We start from the raw sequence: 12,516 nt of genomic DNA on the forward strand, positions 1-12,516 counted from the left end.
GTTGGGCTGTGGTCCTCCCTGATGTCCCATGTCTGGGCGGGATGCAGCAGCGCAGCCCTGCAGCTTGGGAGGTTGGACAGGTTTGAAGGCAGGGTGGAAAAGGGGAGCTGGTGTCACCCTGTGCTGGTGGGGGGTTGATGGGCTGCCTGCTACTGCAGGTCCTGGCACTGCGGGTGGGTCCCTGCCCGTAACAGGTATGGTAACAAGGAAGAGTAAAAGAAGTGTGGTGAATATTCGTCACAGTCTCACTGTACAGAGGCTGGTCTGCATTGCAGCCTGAGTGGGAAGGTACTTGGGGTGATCCCTAAATGTGTTCTGGGGATGGGGTGGCCCAGAGCTAAGGGATTGGAGGAGGAACCTGGGACCCTGGCCTCTTATCTAGAGCACCATCTCTTTCCTCTTAGGTCACTGACGAAGAACCTGTTCAACCCCCAGTTTGGAAGCATCTTCCGCACCTTCCACAACCCCACGTACTTCTCTCGACGGCTGGTGCGGTTCTCTGATATTTACATGGCATCCATCAGCTGCCTGCTGAACTATGATGTGAATTTCACCTTCTACCCCCGGCGCACCCCTCTGCAGCATGAGGCTCCGCTCTGGATGGATCAGCTCTGCACAGGCTGCATGAAAACCCCCTTCCTGGAGGAGATGGTGCATATCCGGTGAAGGGCCAGGTACTCCGGGCAACAGCACACTGCGGGTCTGTACGTGGGGCCGGGCTGCTCGGCCAGCAGCACCTCTGTCTACCACTAAAGGGCGTTTGACACTTACGTATGTGTGTAGATGGTGTGTTTATTTTTTCCCTTCACTGGCTCCATCCCTTTCCCTGAGGTGCGTTGCAGGCTGGACAGAGGATGGGTGCTTGTTCTGGGCCATAAGTAAGTAAGTAAGTAAAAGTGAGCCGTAGGGAGTCCTCTGTAGGAGTAGGTGAGAAGGAGAGCTAGTGCTGGTGGTGGGAAGCTGCCGCTTCTTGCTCTGTGCCAGAAAAGTGGCTCAGAAATGGACTCCTGAGTCTCAGGTGCTTGGTGAGCACAACGCAGGCTCCCACATGAGGTGTTACAAGGTGTGTCAGGGCTGTAGCTTCCCCGGTATCCTTGGGTACTATGGCGTGAGTGATTCTGCAGGTAGACAGTGAGGGGACAGGGTTGCCAACGGGGCAGTCAGTGAAGCACATCAGTGAATGCATCACAGATGACAAAGCATCATCAGCAGTGTTACCTACCCAGAATGGTACCAGCAGCTCTGAGCCCCATCCTGCTCCTCGCCAGACTGGTCTGTCCAGCTGGTGACTCTTGTAGGTAACTGTTAGTTAAATGTGCAGGACGTGCAAGTCCTGTGAGAGCTGGGTGGCAGTAGGTCAGAAGGTCTAAAACCAAGTGTTCAGTGACACGCCTGGTTTTTGAGTGAGCTTAGTGCCATCCGCTGTCAGTATTTTTTGGCTTTGGTACCATGTAACATCACTATTTTGGCAATTGATGTGTCTGTTGTGACTTGCGCAGGGATGTGCAGGGTTGTCAGCAGAGGTGCCGGCCTTCCACCTGTGTTTGCTGAGATGTGGCTGAAGGTGTATGGAGGGGCTGGTGAGGATGCCCTGGGGCCATGTGAGCTTGAAGTGCTGCTGGGTGTTGTGGGTCAGAGAGGGGAGCATGGCCATGCAAACCACTGTGGTGCCTCCTGAGAAGGAGGAAGAGGAAAGAGGTGATAGTAGTGATGCCAGAGCGTAGAGGACCGGGGACAAGGGTGATGGCCTGGAGGCCCAGACAGGTCAGCGCTGCTTTTGGATGTGAGGGGCAGAAAGTAGATTCTTCACGCAGCTCAGGGCCATGCTGTTCTTGGCCAGGCTTCTGACTGCCCTGAGGGACAGGCAGGGTGTTGGGGAGGGGGAAAGTGGCAGTCAGGTGGGATGGGGTTGTTGAGAGTTTGTGCCACCCTGATACTGGCTGGCCCTTGGAAACAGAAGGTCATGCCATCGGAAAGTCGGGTGTGTGGGAAGCCAATGGCTATGGGATGAAGAAGGGGTAAGAGGCATCTCGGAGGAGTGTATGATCTGAGGGCCCCAAAGCATGCGGGAGATGATAAGTAAGTAATGTGGCTGCTCCCACGGGAGACAGACATGCAGGGGCAGTCAGGGCATGGTTGAAGGCAGAGCTCTTGGTGCAGGCTCTGGAGAGGTTGGTTGCCTTGCTCCACCTCCTCCTCCTCTCACTGCTGCACCGTTTGCAGATGGCAACAAGGGTGACAGTGCCAGCTTGCTTGCAGGGCAATGAGTGTTGAGGTGACGGGTAGGAGCGAGAGGGAACAGAGAATGGATGCACTTCTTGTGCTGGGTCTGGCAGTGAGCAGGCAAGGAAATGGATGGGTAACTGCAGAGTATACGTGATGGGTCTTTGGGATGCACGGTGTGCCTGCGTGGCAGGTAAGGGCTGTTGGTTTATAGGGGAGGCTGGGGGATTAGCACAGGGGCAGGCACAGGTTGCTTGTAGGCTGTGGCAATTGCTGTATGGGCTGAGTGTTGTCACTGTGGAGGGCAGCCATGGGAGAGGAAGCAGGTCAGTGTAGGGGACGCTCTGCCAGGAAACTCCTCAGAGAAAGGTGCTGAAGTATAAGGTGTAAATGCCGGCAACCCTCAGTGAGATACACGCACACACAGGTCTCTCTCTCTTCTCCTGCATGTTCCTCCCCTGCGGTGCGCCAGGCTGGCCTGTCAGTCTGTTACTTGTGTCTCACTGCCTCATCTTTGTACTCTGTGCCAGCCTGTCACAGACTTTCAGAACGCCTTGCTCTTGACTCAGTGGCCTGAACGATTGATTGCTGTTAACGTAGCTGCTCTAATCAAATGGTTGTAGTACGCGCACGTGGCATTTGACGTCTTTGTGCTGTGTGTAGTGTGAAGGCTCAATAAAAGTCTGCAGCACGTGTAACTAACTAACTGACTAACCAACTCACTGCAAGGGTGTGGTGGTCGTCTCCACTCCTTTGCCTGCCCCGGGGTGCAGCTCCGGGTGCACGACCAAGGAGGAGCCTGGGGCGGGTGTCCCAGAGACCGGGGCCGGCGGTGTCCAGCGCGGAGCAGCTTGTGCCCCTCATGGCCGCAGTGCCAGGCGGGGGGGGACGAGACGGGACGGGGATGGAGCAAAAGGGGCGTTTGGGGAGGTGAGGAACTGATGTGACTCGTCCCTGACCGCGGCGGGGGGGAGCGTGGGGGCAACGTGTATCGGGGCAGAGGCGGTGGCGCTTGAGCGCTTTTATTTCTCCGCGCCCTCCGGGGCGCGGCGGGGGCCGAGGGGCCGGCCCCTCGCTCACTGCAGGCAGGCGGGGCGGTCGGTGCCGGCCTCCGCCAGGAGCGCGTCCTGCGGGGGAGAGAGCGGCGTCAGACCGGCGGCCCCCCGCGGCGGCGGGGCGGGGGCGGGGCCGGGGCTCACCTGCAGCGGCTCGTAGTCGGGGGCGTGGCCGCCGTAGAGCGGGTTGGGGATGGCGACGAGCGGCCGCTGGGGGCGGGGCCTGGCGGCGTGAGGCCCCGCCTCCTCCTCCTCCTCCGCGCGGAGGTCCGCCTGGAAGGGGCGGGGCGGGGTTGGCTCCGCGCGGGCGGAGCCCCCCGTCCCCGCCGCGGCCCGCCGGTCCCTCAGCTCAGCGCACCGCGCCGTGCCGCGGCGGACCTGCGCTCCCCCGGACTCCCTCCACCTGCCCCGGCCCCAGAGAGGCCGCTGCCGCCTGCGCTCACCTGAAAATACCCGAACTGCTCCTCCCGCCGCCGCCTCTTCACGCAGTAGTAGGCGACGCCGGCACCGGCAGCCAGCGCCAGCGCGAAGCACAGCGCTGACAGCGTCCCTGTGGCCACGGAGGCTGCCGCCGGCGCCTCGCCGTTCACCTGCGGCGAAAAACAGGGGCCCGGTTACGGCAGAGCGACGGGATCTCCCGCACGGCCACCCTGCTGACCGTGGGCAGCCCAGCCAAAGCGAGCCGTGCCGGGGGAGCAGGGAGGACGAGGCCAGTCCTTGGGATGACTCGGTCGCCCTGTCCCTGCTCCCAGGCCTGGCGCCAGCTGTTTCGGCACCTTTCTTCCCCGTCTGTGCCCTCGGACGCTCACCTGACCAAGATGAACGATGGGCGGTGGGATCCTCAGCGGCTCTGCAATCGCGTGAATGATGCCGTTGAAAGCTATGATGTCCCACTCCACAATCATCGTGTCATTGATCCCCTTGGCATCCTACAGCACAGGACAGAGATGATGTCACCCAACAGGAAAGCCTCCCTGTTGTTCCCTGTCTCAAAAGAGATGTGGTGAAAACTTGCGGGGTTTTTTTTTGACCTCAGCCGAGGTTAAACCTACTGAGTGCTCTGTACTGTTCCCCACTGGGAGGTCTGATATATGGAGGTCATATCCTGACTGGGACGGGATGATGGTGCCCGTTGTGAGGTTGAAGCTGAAGAGGACAACATTGCTGGAGGACACGTGGAGCTTCAGTTCTTCTCCTGTCAGCGTCTGAAAAAGCAACGGGGAGCAGGGGTGAGAAGCGGCTGAGCTGGCTCTCACCCCTTCCCTCCTGCTGTGTGCAGCCCCTCTCCACGGCCACAAGACAGCTCAGTTCATGGGCAACACAGCTCAAAACTACTGTGCAGAGAAGGGGGGGATCGCCATCCTTAGAAACAGTCAAAGCTCAACTGGAGAAGGCTCAGAGCAACCTGACCTAAATGGCTCTTCTGAGTGAGGGGCTGGACTTGAGACCGCCAGCGGTCCCCTCTGACCTAAATTCCTCCTCCTTCCCCAGACTCTATTTCACATCACCGTCATGCCAGCTTTGGCGGGCTCCTACTCTCCTCTGGGGCTCTGATAGTTCGTTCCATGCGCCCTCGAGCGGCCGCTCATCCCTGCTTGCTTACTTCATTGTCTGCGAAGCCAGAATTCAGAGGGACAAAGAGAGTTTTGGGAGCGGAGTCATCAGACAAATAGATGAAAAAATCCAGTCCTTCTTCTGTGTCATTGGCAAAATCGAGCAACATCTGGAAAAGATGGGAGATCTTCCCCATCAGCACACTGCCGGCAGCTCAGTGCTGTTACCTTCCCCAGCCCAGGAAACATCCCCCAGCCCCGGAAAGAAAATGCCTCTGTGTTTGTATTCTCTACGCCGCATGCAGACCAAACCACCCCTTCTCCATGTTATGGCCGATCCCTCCCTCTGCCTCGTTGCTGGCTGCTGGTGTACCAGAGAACCAGGAGACCATTGCTTACAGAATAGAAGGTGGAGAAGCGAGTGTCGTCTGCGAGCACATCAGGGAGTTTGCCGCTGCACCAATACCCATCTCCCACGAACCCATCACGGCAGGTGCAAGTCAGATCTGCGAAGGAACGCCAAGATGTGACTTGACTCGACTCACCTATGCTGGCTACACTGACCACCTCTCCCTTGGCTTCTGGATACCGCTCATCACGTTCCCTCTTGGCACAGGCATAGGGAGAGGGGGATGTGCCCGCCTGCCCGCGCCTCATGCTCCGAGGGCAGTTCTCTGCCTGCTGCCCCGACACGCCTCTTGTGCCCAACGGGACCGACCCCAGGAAATGTGCTCGCGCCACTTACCCTTCTCCCGGTAGCAGAACGCATCCCAGGTCTCACTCAGGTTGCTTCGGGAGCCATAGTCCACGATGCCCACTCGGTTAGCCCCACAGCTGGGGTTGGGGTAGGCCGTGGGGTATCCGGCTGTGCCATTGTCCAGCCAACCCACCAAGCACAGATGGAATCCCATCTAGCAGAGGAAAATGAATGATTAGATTAAAAATAGTATCCTTGGCCCAGGTTTTCCACCCTGATGCACGCTCCCATTGTGCAGCCTTATCCGACATCCCCCAACACCTAAAGAGTTGGGCACTGCCAGAGCTCTCGCCCCAATGTGACTGGCAAGACCCACTGGCCCTCCTGGGTTCATGGATGTAGATGGAGCAAACAGGGCCTGGCCGAGGGGACGAGAGGTCACCCACCCACATGTCATGGGCTCGCTACCACTGGACCAGCCCCAAGGAGAAGCACTGCGTGTCCCCACCCCACGAGGTGATGGAGCCAGCCCCTGCTCGACCTCTGCATCCCTGCCCTGACCTGCTGTGCCGCCGAGAGCTGCTGTAAAGTGGCCAGGGAAGCGCCTTCTGCGGCACAGGCCTTCTGAGCTTGCTCGTAAGTGAAGTCGTACTTTTTTCGGGGTGACTGCAGATGAAATACGCCCATAGTCTTATCTGCAAGATACCAAGGCCAGGGAGCATCAGTACAGTATGGAGAGTGGTATGGAGAGCGAGCAGCCTCCCTAGGGCAGTCGCGTGGGTCCCCTGTGTGAGCACAGACAGCACTGCCAACGGAGGGTGCTCTGTGCTGCATGGGAGGGTGGGATGTGGACAATGCTCAAGTGAGGAGGAGGTGGGATGCAGCATGGCTTCCTCTGAGCTTCTCACCCTCCACGAGGTAGTCAGTGCTTACTGGCCGTGTAAACCCACCAGAGGCCATCTTATGCGTCACACAGGAGCAGACAAGGACGGCTCGTCCTCCCCGTATGACATGTAGGGGAAAAGGGGATTGTGAAAACCAGACAAAGCTAGAGACGAGTCCCCGGCCCCTTGGCTGTCCCACCGTCCAGCTCTCCCGAGGGGTGCCCCAACCAGAAGGTGAAGGATGAGGGAGTGTGACTTCTCCATGGAACATCATCCCCGGCACTGCAGGGCTGCGCACACTCACCATGAAAGTGCAGGTCGGTGCAAATGGCCTCCCGATGGCACTGCCCGTTGTCTTCCAGGCACCGGTCTGTGGGGGGCACGGCCTCTTCCAGGCACTGGATCCCGTCACCAACGTAGCCCTGCTTGCACTCACAGCGCCGCTCATTCTGCAGCACAAAGAAAGGATGGCATTTGTGTGAGTACAAACACACAGATGCCAACTGGGGATCCTTGTATCCCTGTGAAGGTGGGGATGAGCCTCTACAGCCTGCGAGGACTATGACAGAGCTATGAAAGGCCGGATGGCCTCTGTCCTACCCCACATCCAACCGCACACAAACCAAAAAATGTCACATTGAATCCTTGTCACATGCTGTTTGAAAGACAGCTGAGTTTTGAGGTATGCGGCTTGTGATTCTTGGACTACGTCATGCTCCCAGTCCCATCTTCTGGCCTGCAGTGAGCAGCTCTGGTTCCTCTGCAAAAATGGCTGGCATTGTCCTCAAAGGACCATCCCAGAGCCCCCCAAAACAGTCCAGAAATGCCGCAACTGACACAGCTTATGCCCCTTAGACAGAGGGATGGGGAAAAATGGCCTTAGTATAAACATCAGCAGGACCATCACCAGAGCCAGGCAGCAGACTGAGGGCATGGCAGCAGACCAAGGGCATGGCCCCTGCCTGGCAGTAAGGACCTGCAGGATGAGCGCAATAGCTGAGAGGACTGGAGAGGAGGGGCGGGCCTGGGGACTGCAGTGACAGGGGACACTGTCACGTCACTGTCCTCCAGCAGCCTGAAGCATCCCACAGCATCCACCTGCACTGTTCTCCCAGGCATGCAGATCTCCCCAGACCTAGGGGATGTACTCACCGGCCCGGTGCTGATGCAGTTGGCGTGCTGGCTGCAGTCCCCGTTCCTGCCGTCCGCACACCTGTCTATGGGGTCGCAGACGTAGCCGTCACCTCCGTACCCAGAAGCACAGGCACAGGAGACGTTCACACCAACCTGCATGCACTCTGCATGCCTGGCGCACCCCCCGTTGTCCTGGCTGCACATGTCGATCACTGCAGGGATAAAAGCGTTAGGTTAACTAAAACATCTTGCTAGGTGTCCTGGTGGTCGGTCGGTCTGTCCTGCCAGTTGTCACACCAATGTGGCCATCAGGAGATGGTCACCTGTTGTCTTGCTATGTTGTCTGCTTTCCCCTTCGCCCGCCACCCAAGCCCCTCGTGGCTCCCCCACTACCTGAGCACGTTCTCCCATCTCCTTCGTAGTGCAGGTTGCATTCACAGAGGTTGTTGGAGCGGCAGACGGCCTGGGGGTGGCACGGTGGAGAGCAGGTGGGCGTCGTGACTGAAACCAGAACACGCACAGGTCAGGAATGATCTAAGGGCTGCAACACAGGCATGGCTGCCATGGCCAGCCTCTGCCCCAGGCCACCTGCCCCACGCTCGCCCCTCTCTCCCACTGTGCTTTTCTGCAGATGCCTTGCCCAGATACAGAGGACCATTACTCCATCAGATAGATACACCTCAGGCCTTCGCCTCACCCTCAAGCTCTTCGTGGAGCATCTCTGAGCTCAGGGACTTGTTCGTGATCAAGCGGTGCTTTCCTCCTCCTCCTCACCACCCCAACCCTCGTGAAATTCGACAGCAAGGGCCAGATCTCAGGATGAGCCCTGCAGCTGAGAGCTCCTTTTTGGAGATATTTCTGACTGGCTGCTTGAACAATGCAGCTACTGGGAAAGAGGCCATATGGCACTGGGTCCCAGGGAATAGTGGGTGGTGGGGCTTGGCATCCCTCACCTAGTCTGATTTCACAGCGGTCTCCAGCCCAGCCCTCGGCACAGAAGCAGAAGCCGTCGCCATGCAGTCCTCCGTTGCACACGCCGTTCTCAGTACAGTTACACTCTGTGAAGAATGGATAAAACCACTGTCACGGCACCTGCCTTGGTGGCAGTGAAAGGCCACAGGACAGCCACGTGGCAGAAACGTGGCTTGTGTGGGCAGTGCACGAAGGCAAGCACGGCAGTACGCACGCATCCCTTCCTGCCGCTGCCAGCCCTGGCCCGCCGGCTCTGCAACACGCACCCTTCACAGGGGAGGGGAAACCTCTCTGCACCCACAAACCCCCATCATTCCCCTCCCCTGGGCATTTCTAGAGATGCGTTTTTTCACTCTGAGTCCCTGCAAACATACAGCCATCAAAAACATTCCTGGAGACCCTGTAAGGCCCAGCTTGGGATGGGAGGATGGGGGACTCCCTTTTCCTTCCCTTTGCCTCACAGGGGCACAGGTCCCTGCTGATCATGTCCCAGCAGATGCTCCTTCTGTACAGGGTTCATCACAACTTACTTACGGATTTGTACCCCAGCTCAAAAATACATCTTAATACTTTCTGCCACACTGGGGCGCTCAGCTGTGCTTGACAAACGAGAAGGGGTCTTTGACCCCGCAGCCTTGGCACGGAGGTGAGGCCATTAGCAGCACAGCTGCACTGGCCACAGCTCCTGGCACGTGCCACCCAGCCTTCTCAAACTATAGGTGGATTAACGGCTGCCCGGCCAAGAGCCGAGGGAGGGATGTCCCCAGCCCCAGAAGTCTAACCCGAGTATTGTGGGGACTGGTGCGAACGTGGCAGCGCTGACTCCCGTGCTGTAGGCTGCTCAGCACCCACCTCCTCTCCAAGTAGCACCATGTGCCACAGCCACCTCTGCACAAACCCTCTGCATTGCTGGCACCCCACAGCTTCCCCCTTACCTCGGCACTCTGGCCCGTATCTGCCCGGCGCACACAGCTCACAGCTGGTCCCAATGTAAGCCTGGCTGCAGTTGCATCTCCCCGAGCCACTGATTTTGTCGTCGCAGGTACCACGGTTACCGCACGGTGCCTCCAGCCCTCCCGGGCATGCTGCAAATGGGGCACCTTAGTGAGGCTACAGTGACAAAGTGACCCTGCGCTGGAGGGAAGCCACCCGTTGCCCCCGTGCAAAGCCTGCACACCAGGTGCCACGTGAGCTGCCACTTATGGGGTGCTCGGACCACAGAGCCTGCTTGGCAGTCTGGGGAGTGAGTGCTGGGGACAGCCCATGACAATAAACCTTAGGAACAGGGGCAAGAGGGACAAATTTAGCATAGCTTCCAGCCTGGGAAGACCCTCTGCTGCAATGTGCTGAGGCTGTGCTGGCCCGCCCCACACTAACCTGGCAGGAGACTCATCCAAGAACACAAAAGCTGCCCATGCACAAAGCGCAGAGGGCAGATGCCAGGGGACGGTTGAGCATCGGCAACATCTAGGGGTGAGTGACACGTCTGACAGCCACCCCCAGCAGCCCTGTGCCCAGGGCTCTCCCTGGGGACAAAGGGTTCTCCAAGGAAAGAGAATTCCCTGTTAGGATACCATACACGCACGCTCCCAGGGGAATCATTCCCTGCAGCCTCTACAGACTGTAGCTCCCTGCCTGAGGTTTTGCCCACCCTTGTCCAGGGAAGCACGTTCATGGACGCCAGACGTCTGCGCTGAACCACTAATGCCGTCTTCCCAGAAGAGAAAGGGCCGGGGTGGGAAAGGGTCGCGCGGCTCCTTACCCTGACAGTCACGGCCATAGTGGTTCGCACAGCACTGAGGGACCCACTGGGTGGAAACGCAGCTCCTCCTGCAGCCTCGTTTCAGAGGCCCCCTGGAAGAGAAGTGTCTTCTGAAGGGGTCCCACGGGGAGGGTGGCCAGGATGGCCGCAACAGAGAGTTGCGGTGAAACAGAAAAGTGTTTCTCAACAGGTGGTTTCCGTAATAGTAGCAGCGCCTGGTTTCCCCCTGTGAGGAAACAGGCAAAACACAGAGTTTGCCACATTGGTCACTGACGTCTCACCTTGACTTTTCTTCTGCCACTCATTCAGTTTTATGAGAAGTAACAGAGGCTTCCTAACATGTGATGGGGCTGGTGGCAGAGGAGCTACAGATGTACCTCAGGGACATGCCAGAAGCCCGGCAGAGAGAGACAACAGGCGATGCAGTGAGAGTGGGGTACAACCACTGCCCCCCAAGACTGCTCACCACCCGACCCCTGGTCCATCTTCAGCGGCCAGGCCAAGCTCTTTTGCTATAAATCACCCAGGGAAGCCCCCAGTGCTGCTGCAGGGACCACTGCAGCCGCTGTCACCCATATACGGATTGACTAAGCAAAGACCACTGGAGACCCTGACCCCACGTTGCCCAGCCCAGCTCCTGCCCTACAGGACCACGAGACTTGGGGCCAGGCATGGACAATGCGACCGCGTCAAGGGACTCGTCACGTGCAGGTGTGCCTTCATTTTGCTGCTAAAACACGAGGGGCATGTGGGTATTGTCATCAGCCCTGTAACAGGCCTCCTTGGTGACAAAGCTGTGAGCTTTACCCGTTGAACGGAGCCAGCAGGGCAGGGTGGCTCAAAGCCACAGAGTCCGCAGCTCTCTGTAGATCCCTGTAGAGGGGAGAAAGAAACCTCACAACAACTCAATATGTGCTTCTGCCTCTCTCGGCTGCTCGGAGCTTTGCCGAGGAAAAGCAGCAAGCCCTCCTGACATCCCTCTTCCCAGGCATGGGGCTCAACAGGTGGCACAGATCCTCATCGGCCTCATCGCAAGTGCTCACCTGCAGCTCAACAAAGCTGAACTCATCACACCGAGATCCCAGATCCGGTGGCTCCAACAGCCTATTGATGCCATAAGCAATGCCCCCATTGAATTCCATGTGCCTCTGGATGATGGTGGCATCGCCGTTCCCCACCAGGAGCTCCCCCTACCAGAGGAAGAAAGCAACTTGTGATCCTGGCACACCCTACACCCTGGTTGCACCACCCAAAAATTGCCCTTTTGGCTGCCACGACTTCTCAACCACCCCAAAAACTCTCAAAAATCTCCGTGCTCATGTCCTTGACCACTTTTCCCGATTGCCACTTTTCATGGCCATCTCAGGATCCTAAGAAATGGCCTCTGTCCATGCAACACGTGCTCCATAAAGGCCATGGCACCATGTGGTTGGCTTTGCAACGTGGTCATCGTGAAGCGCATGTGCAGGTACCACATGCCTCCACACTTCCCTCCCAGCTGGCCAGAGTCTGGAGACTCTCTACAGGCTCAGCTGTAGCCAGGGGAATGGGGTGTCTCAGCCTGCAAGCACCCCGACTCTGTGTTCGCTTTCTGCTGGTGACCAACATGGAGCATCAGTTGCCCCGTGGCTATGCCCAGGGACGCTTGCTCCGTGGAAAGTTGAGCCCAGCATTGCCATCACTCACCACGTGGGTTTTGCTGCAGCTGAACGAGACAGTGGAGCCGTGCATGGTCCGTATGGATTCAATTTGGGGCACATTACCAGCAACAATCTAAGAGGGGAAAAAAAATATGTGAAGGGAGAGACAGGCAAAACTGGCAGTTCATACTTCTAACGGGATGCTGCCTGGTGAGGACAGGGGTCAGCAGCCACACTGAGAGGGACTGTGATGTGGGAGCACGTGAAGCCGGTGTGGGTGGAATGGTGTTAACTATGCTGGGTTAGTCCCAGATTCCTGAACCACTACTGAGACACCAGCATGTGTGAGCAGGCCCTGGTTTTGCTCATCTGGACTCTTCCTTTGTTCACTACCCCTATGGACAAAAGCCTGTTTGTGAGCCTTGTGGTGGCACTCTGGCGGTGATGTGGCCTCTCCAAGAAGCTGATGACAGAAGGTTTCAGCTCAGCCACGCTGCACCAGAGGTTCATGATGAAGCGGTAGTTGCCTCAAATGCTCAAACAGCTTTGGGTCTTCTCAAGACAACTAATATGCTGTATGTTCTACAGCAGCAAAA

General features: G+C 57.9%; 2 protein-coding genes across 6 annotated transcripts in view; one reads left to right on the plus strand and one right to left on the minus strand.

Annotated features, from left to right (window-relative positions):
• NT5DC2 (5'-nucleotidase domain containing 2) overlaps positions 1 to 770 on the plus strand; it is a 31,020-nt gene extending 30,250 nt beyond the window's left edge. Inside the window, exon 14 of the mRNA XM_052777435.1 lies at positions 405 to 770. Coding sequence (XP_052633395.1) covers positions 405 to 666 — 262 coding nt within the window. The 3' untranslated portion in view covers positions 667 to 770. The remainder of the gene's footprint in view (positions 1 to 404) is intronic.
• A 2,459-nt stretch (positions 771 to 3,229) lies between these two features.
• The window catches only part of STAB1 (stabilin 1), a 61,551-nt gene continuing 52,264 nt past the window's right edge, over positions 3,230 to 12,516 (minus strand). For 4 of the 5 annotated variants that reach the window (XM_052777149.1, XM_052777150.1, XM_052777152.1 and 1 more), the window contains 18 exons: positions 11,967 to 12,053; positions 11,324 to 11,470; positions 11,088 to 11,153; positions 10,281 to 10,506; positions 9,454 to 9,603; positions 8,500 to 8,604; positions 7,940 to 8,047; positions 7,565 to 7,758; positions 6,717 to 6,861; positions 6,090 to 6,223; positions 5,577 to 5,742; positions 5,231 to 5,337; positions 4,882 to 5,001; positions 4,331 to 4,483; positions 4,088 to 4,207; positions 3,722 to 3,868; positions 3,423 to 3,551; positions 3,230 to 3,350 (listed from right to left, as the gene is read on the minus strand). In XM_052777149.1, the coding sequence (XP_052633109.1) occupies positions 3,300 to 3,350; positions 3,423 to 3,551; positions 3,722 to 3,868; positions 4,088 to 4,207; positions 4,331 to 4,483; positions 4,882 to 5,001; positions 5,231 to 5,337; positions 5,577 to 5,742; positions 6,090 to 6,223; positions 6,717 to 6,861; positions 7,565 to 7,758; positions 7,940 to 8,047; positions 8,500 to 8,604; positions 9,454 to 9,603; positions 10,281 to 10,506; positions 11,088 to 11,153; positions 11,324 to 11,470; positions 11,967 to 12,053 (2,355 nt within the window). In that variant the 3' untranslated portion in view covers positions 3,230 to 3,299. Of the gene's footprint in view, positions 3,351 to 3,422; positions 3,552 to 3,721; positions 3,869 to 4,081; positions 4,208 to 4,330; positions 4,484 to 4,881; positions 5,002 to 5,230; positions 5,338 to 5,576; positions 5,743 to 6,089; positions 6,224 to 6,716; positions 6,862 to 7,564; positions 7,759 to 7,939; positions 8,048 to 8,499; positions 8,605 to 9,453; positions 9,604 to 10,280; positions 10,507 to 11,087; positions 11,154 to 11,323; positions 11,471 to 11,966; positions 12,054 to 12,516 lie in introns of all 5 variants that reach the window. The other variant, XM_052777151.1, reaches the window with a different exon arrangement.

Source organism: Harpia harpyja, chromosome Z (assembly GCF_026419915.1).
Source record: "Harpia harpyja isolate bHarHar1 chromosome Z, bHarHar1 primary haplotype, whole genome shotgun sequence".
Lineage (NCBI taxonomy): Eukaryota > Metazoa > Chordata > Aves > Accipitriformes > Accipitridae > Harpia > Harpia harpyja.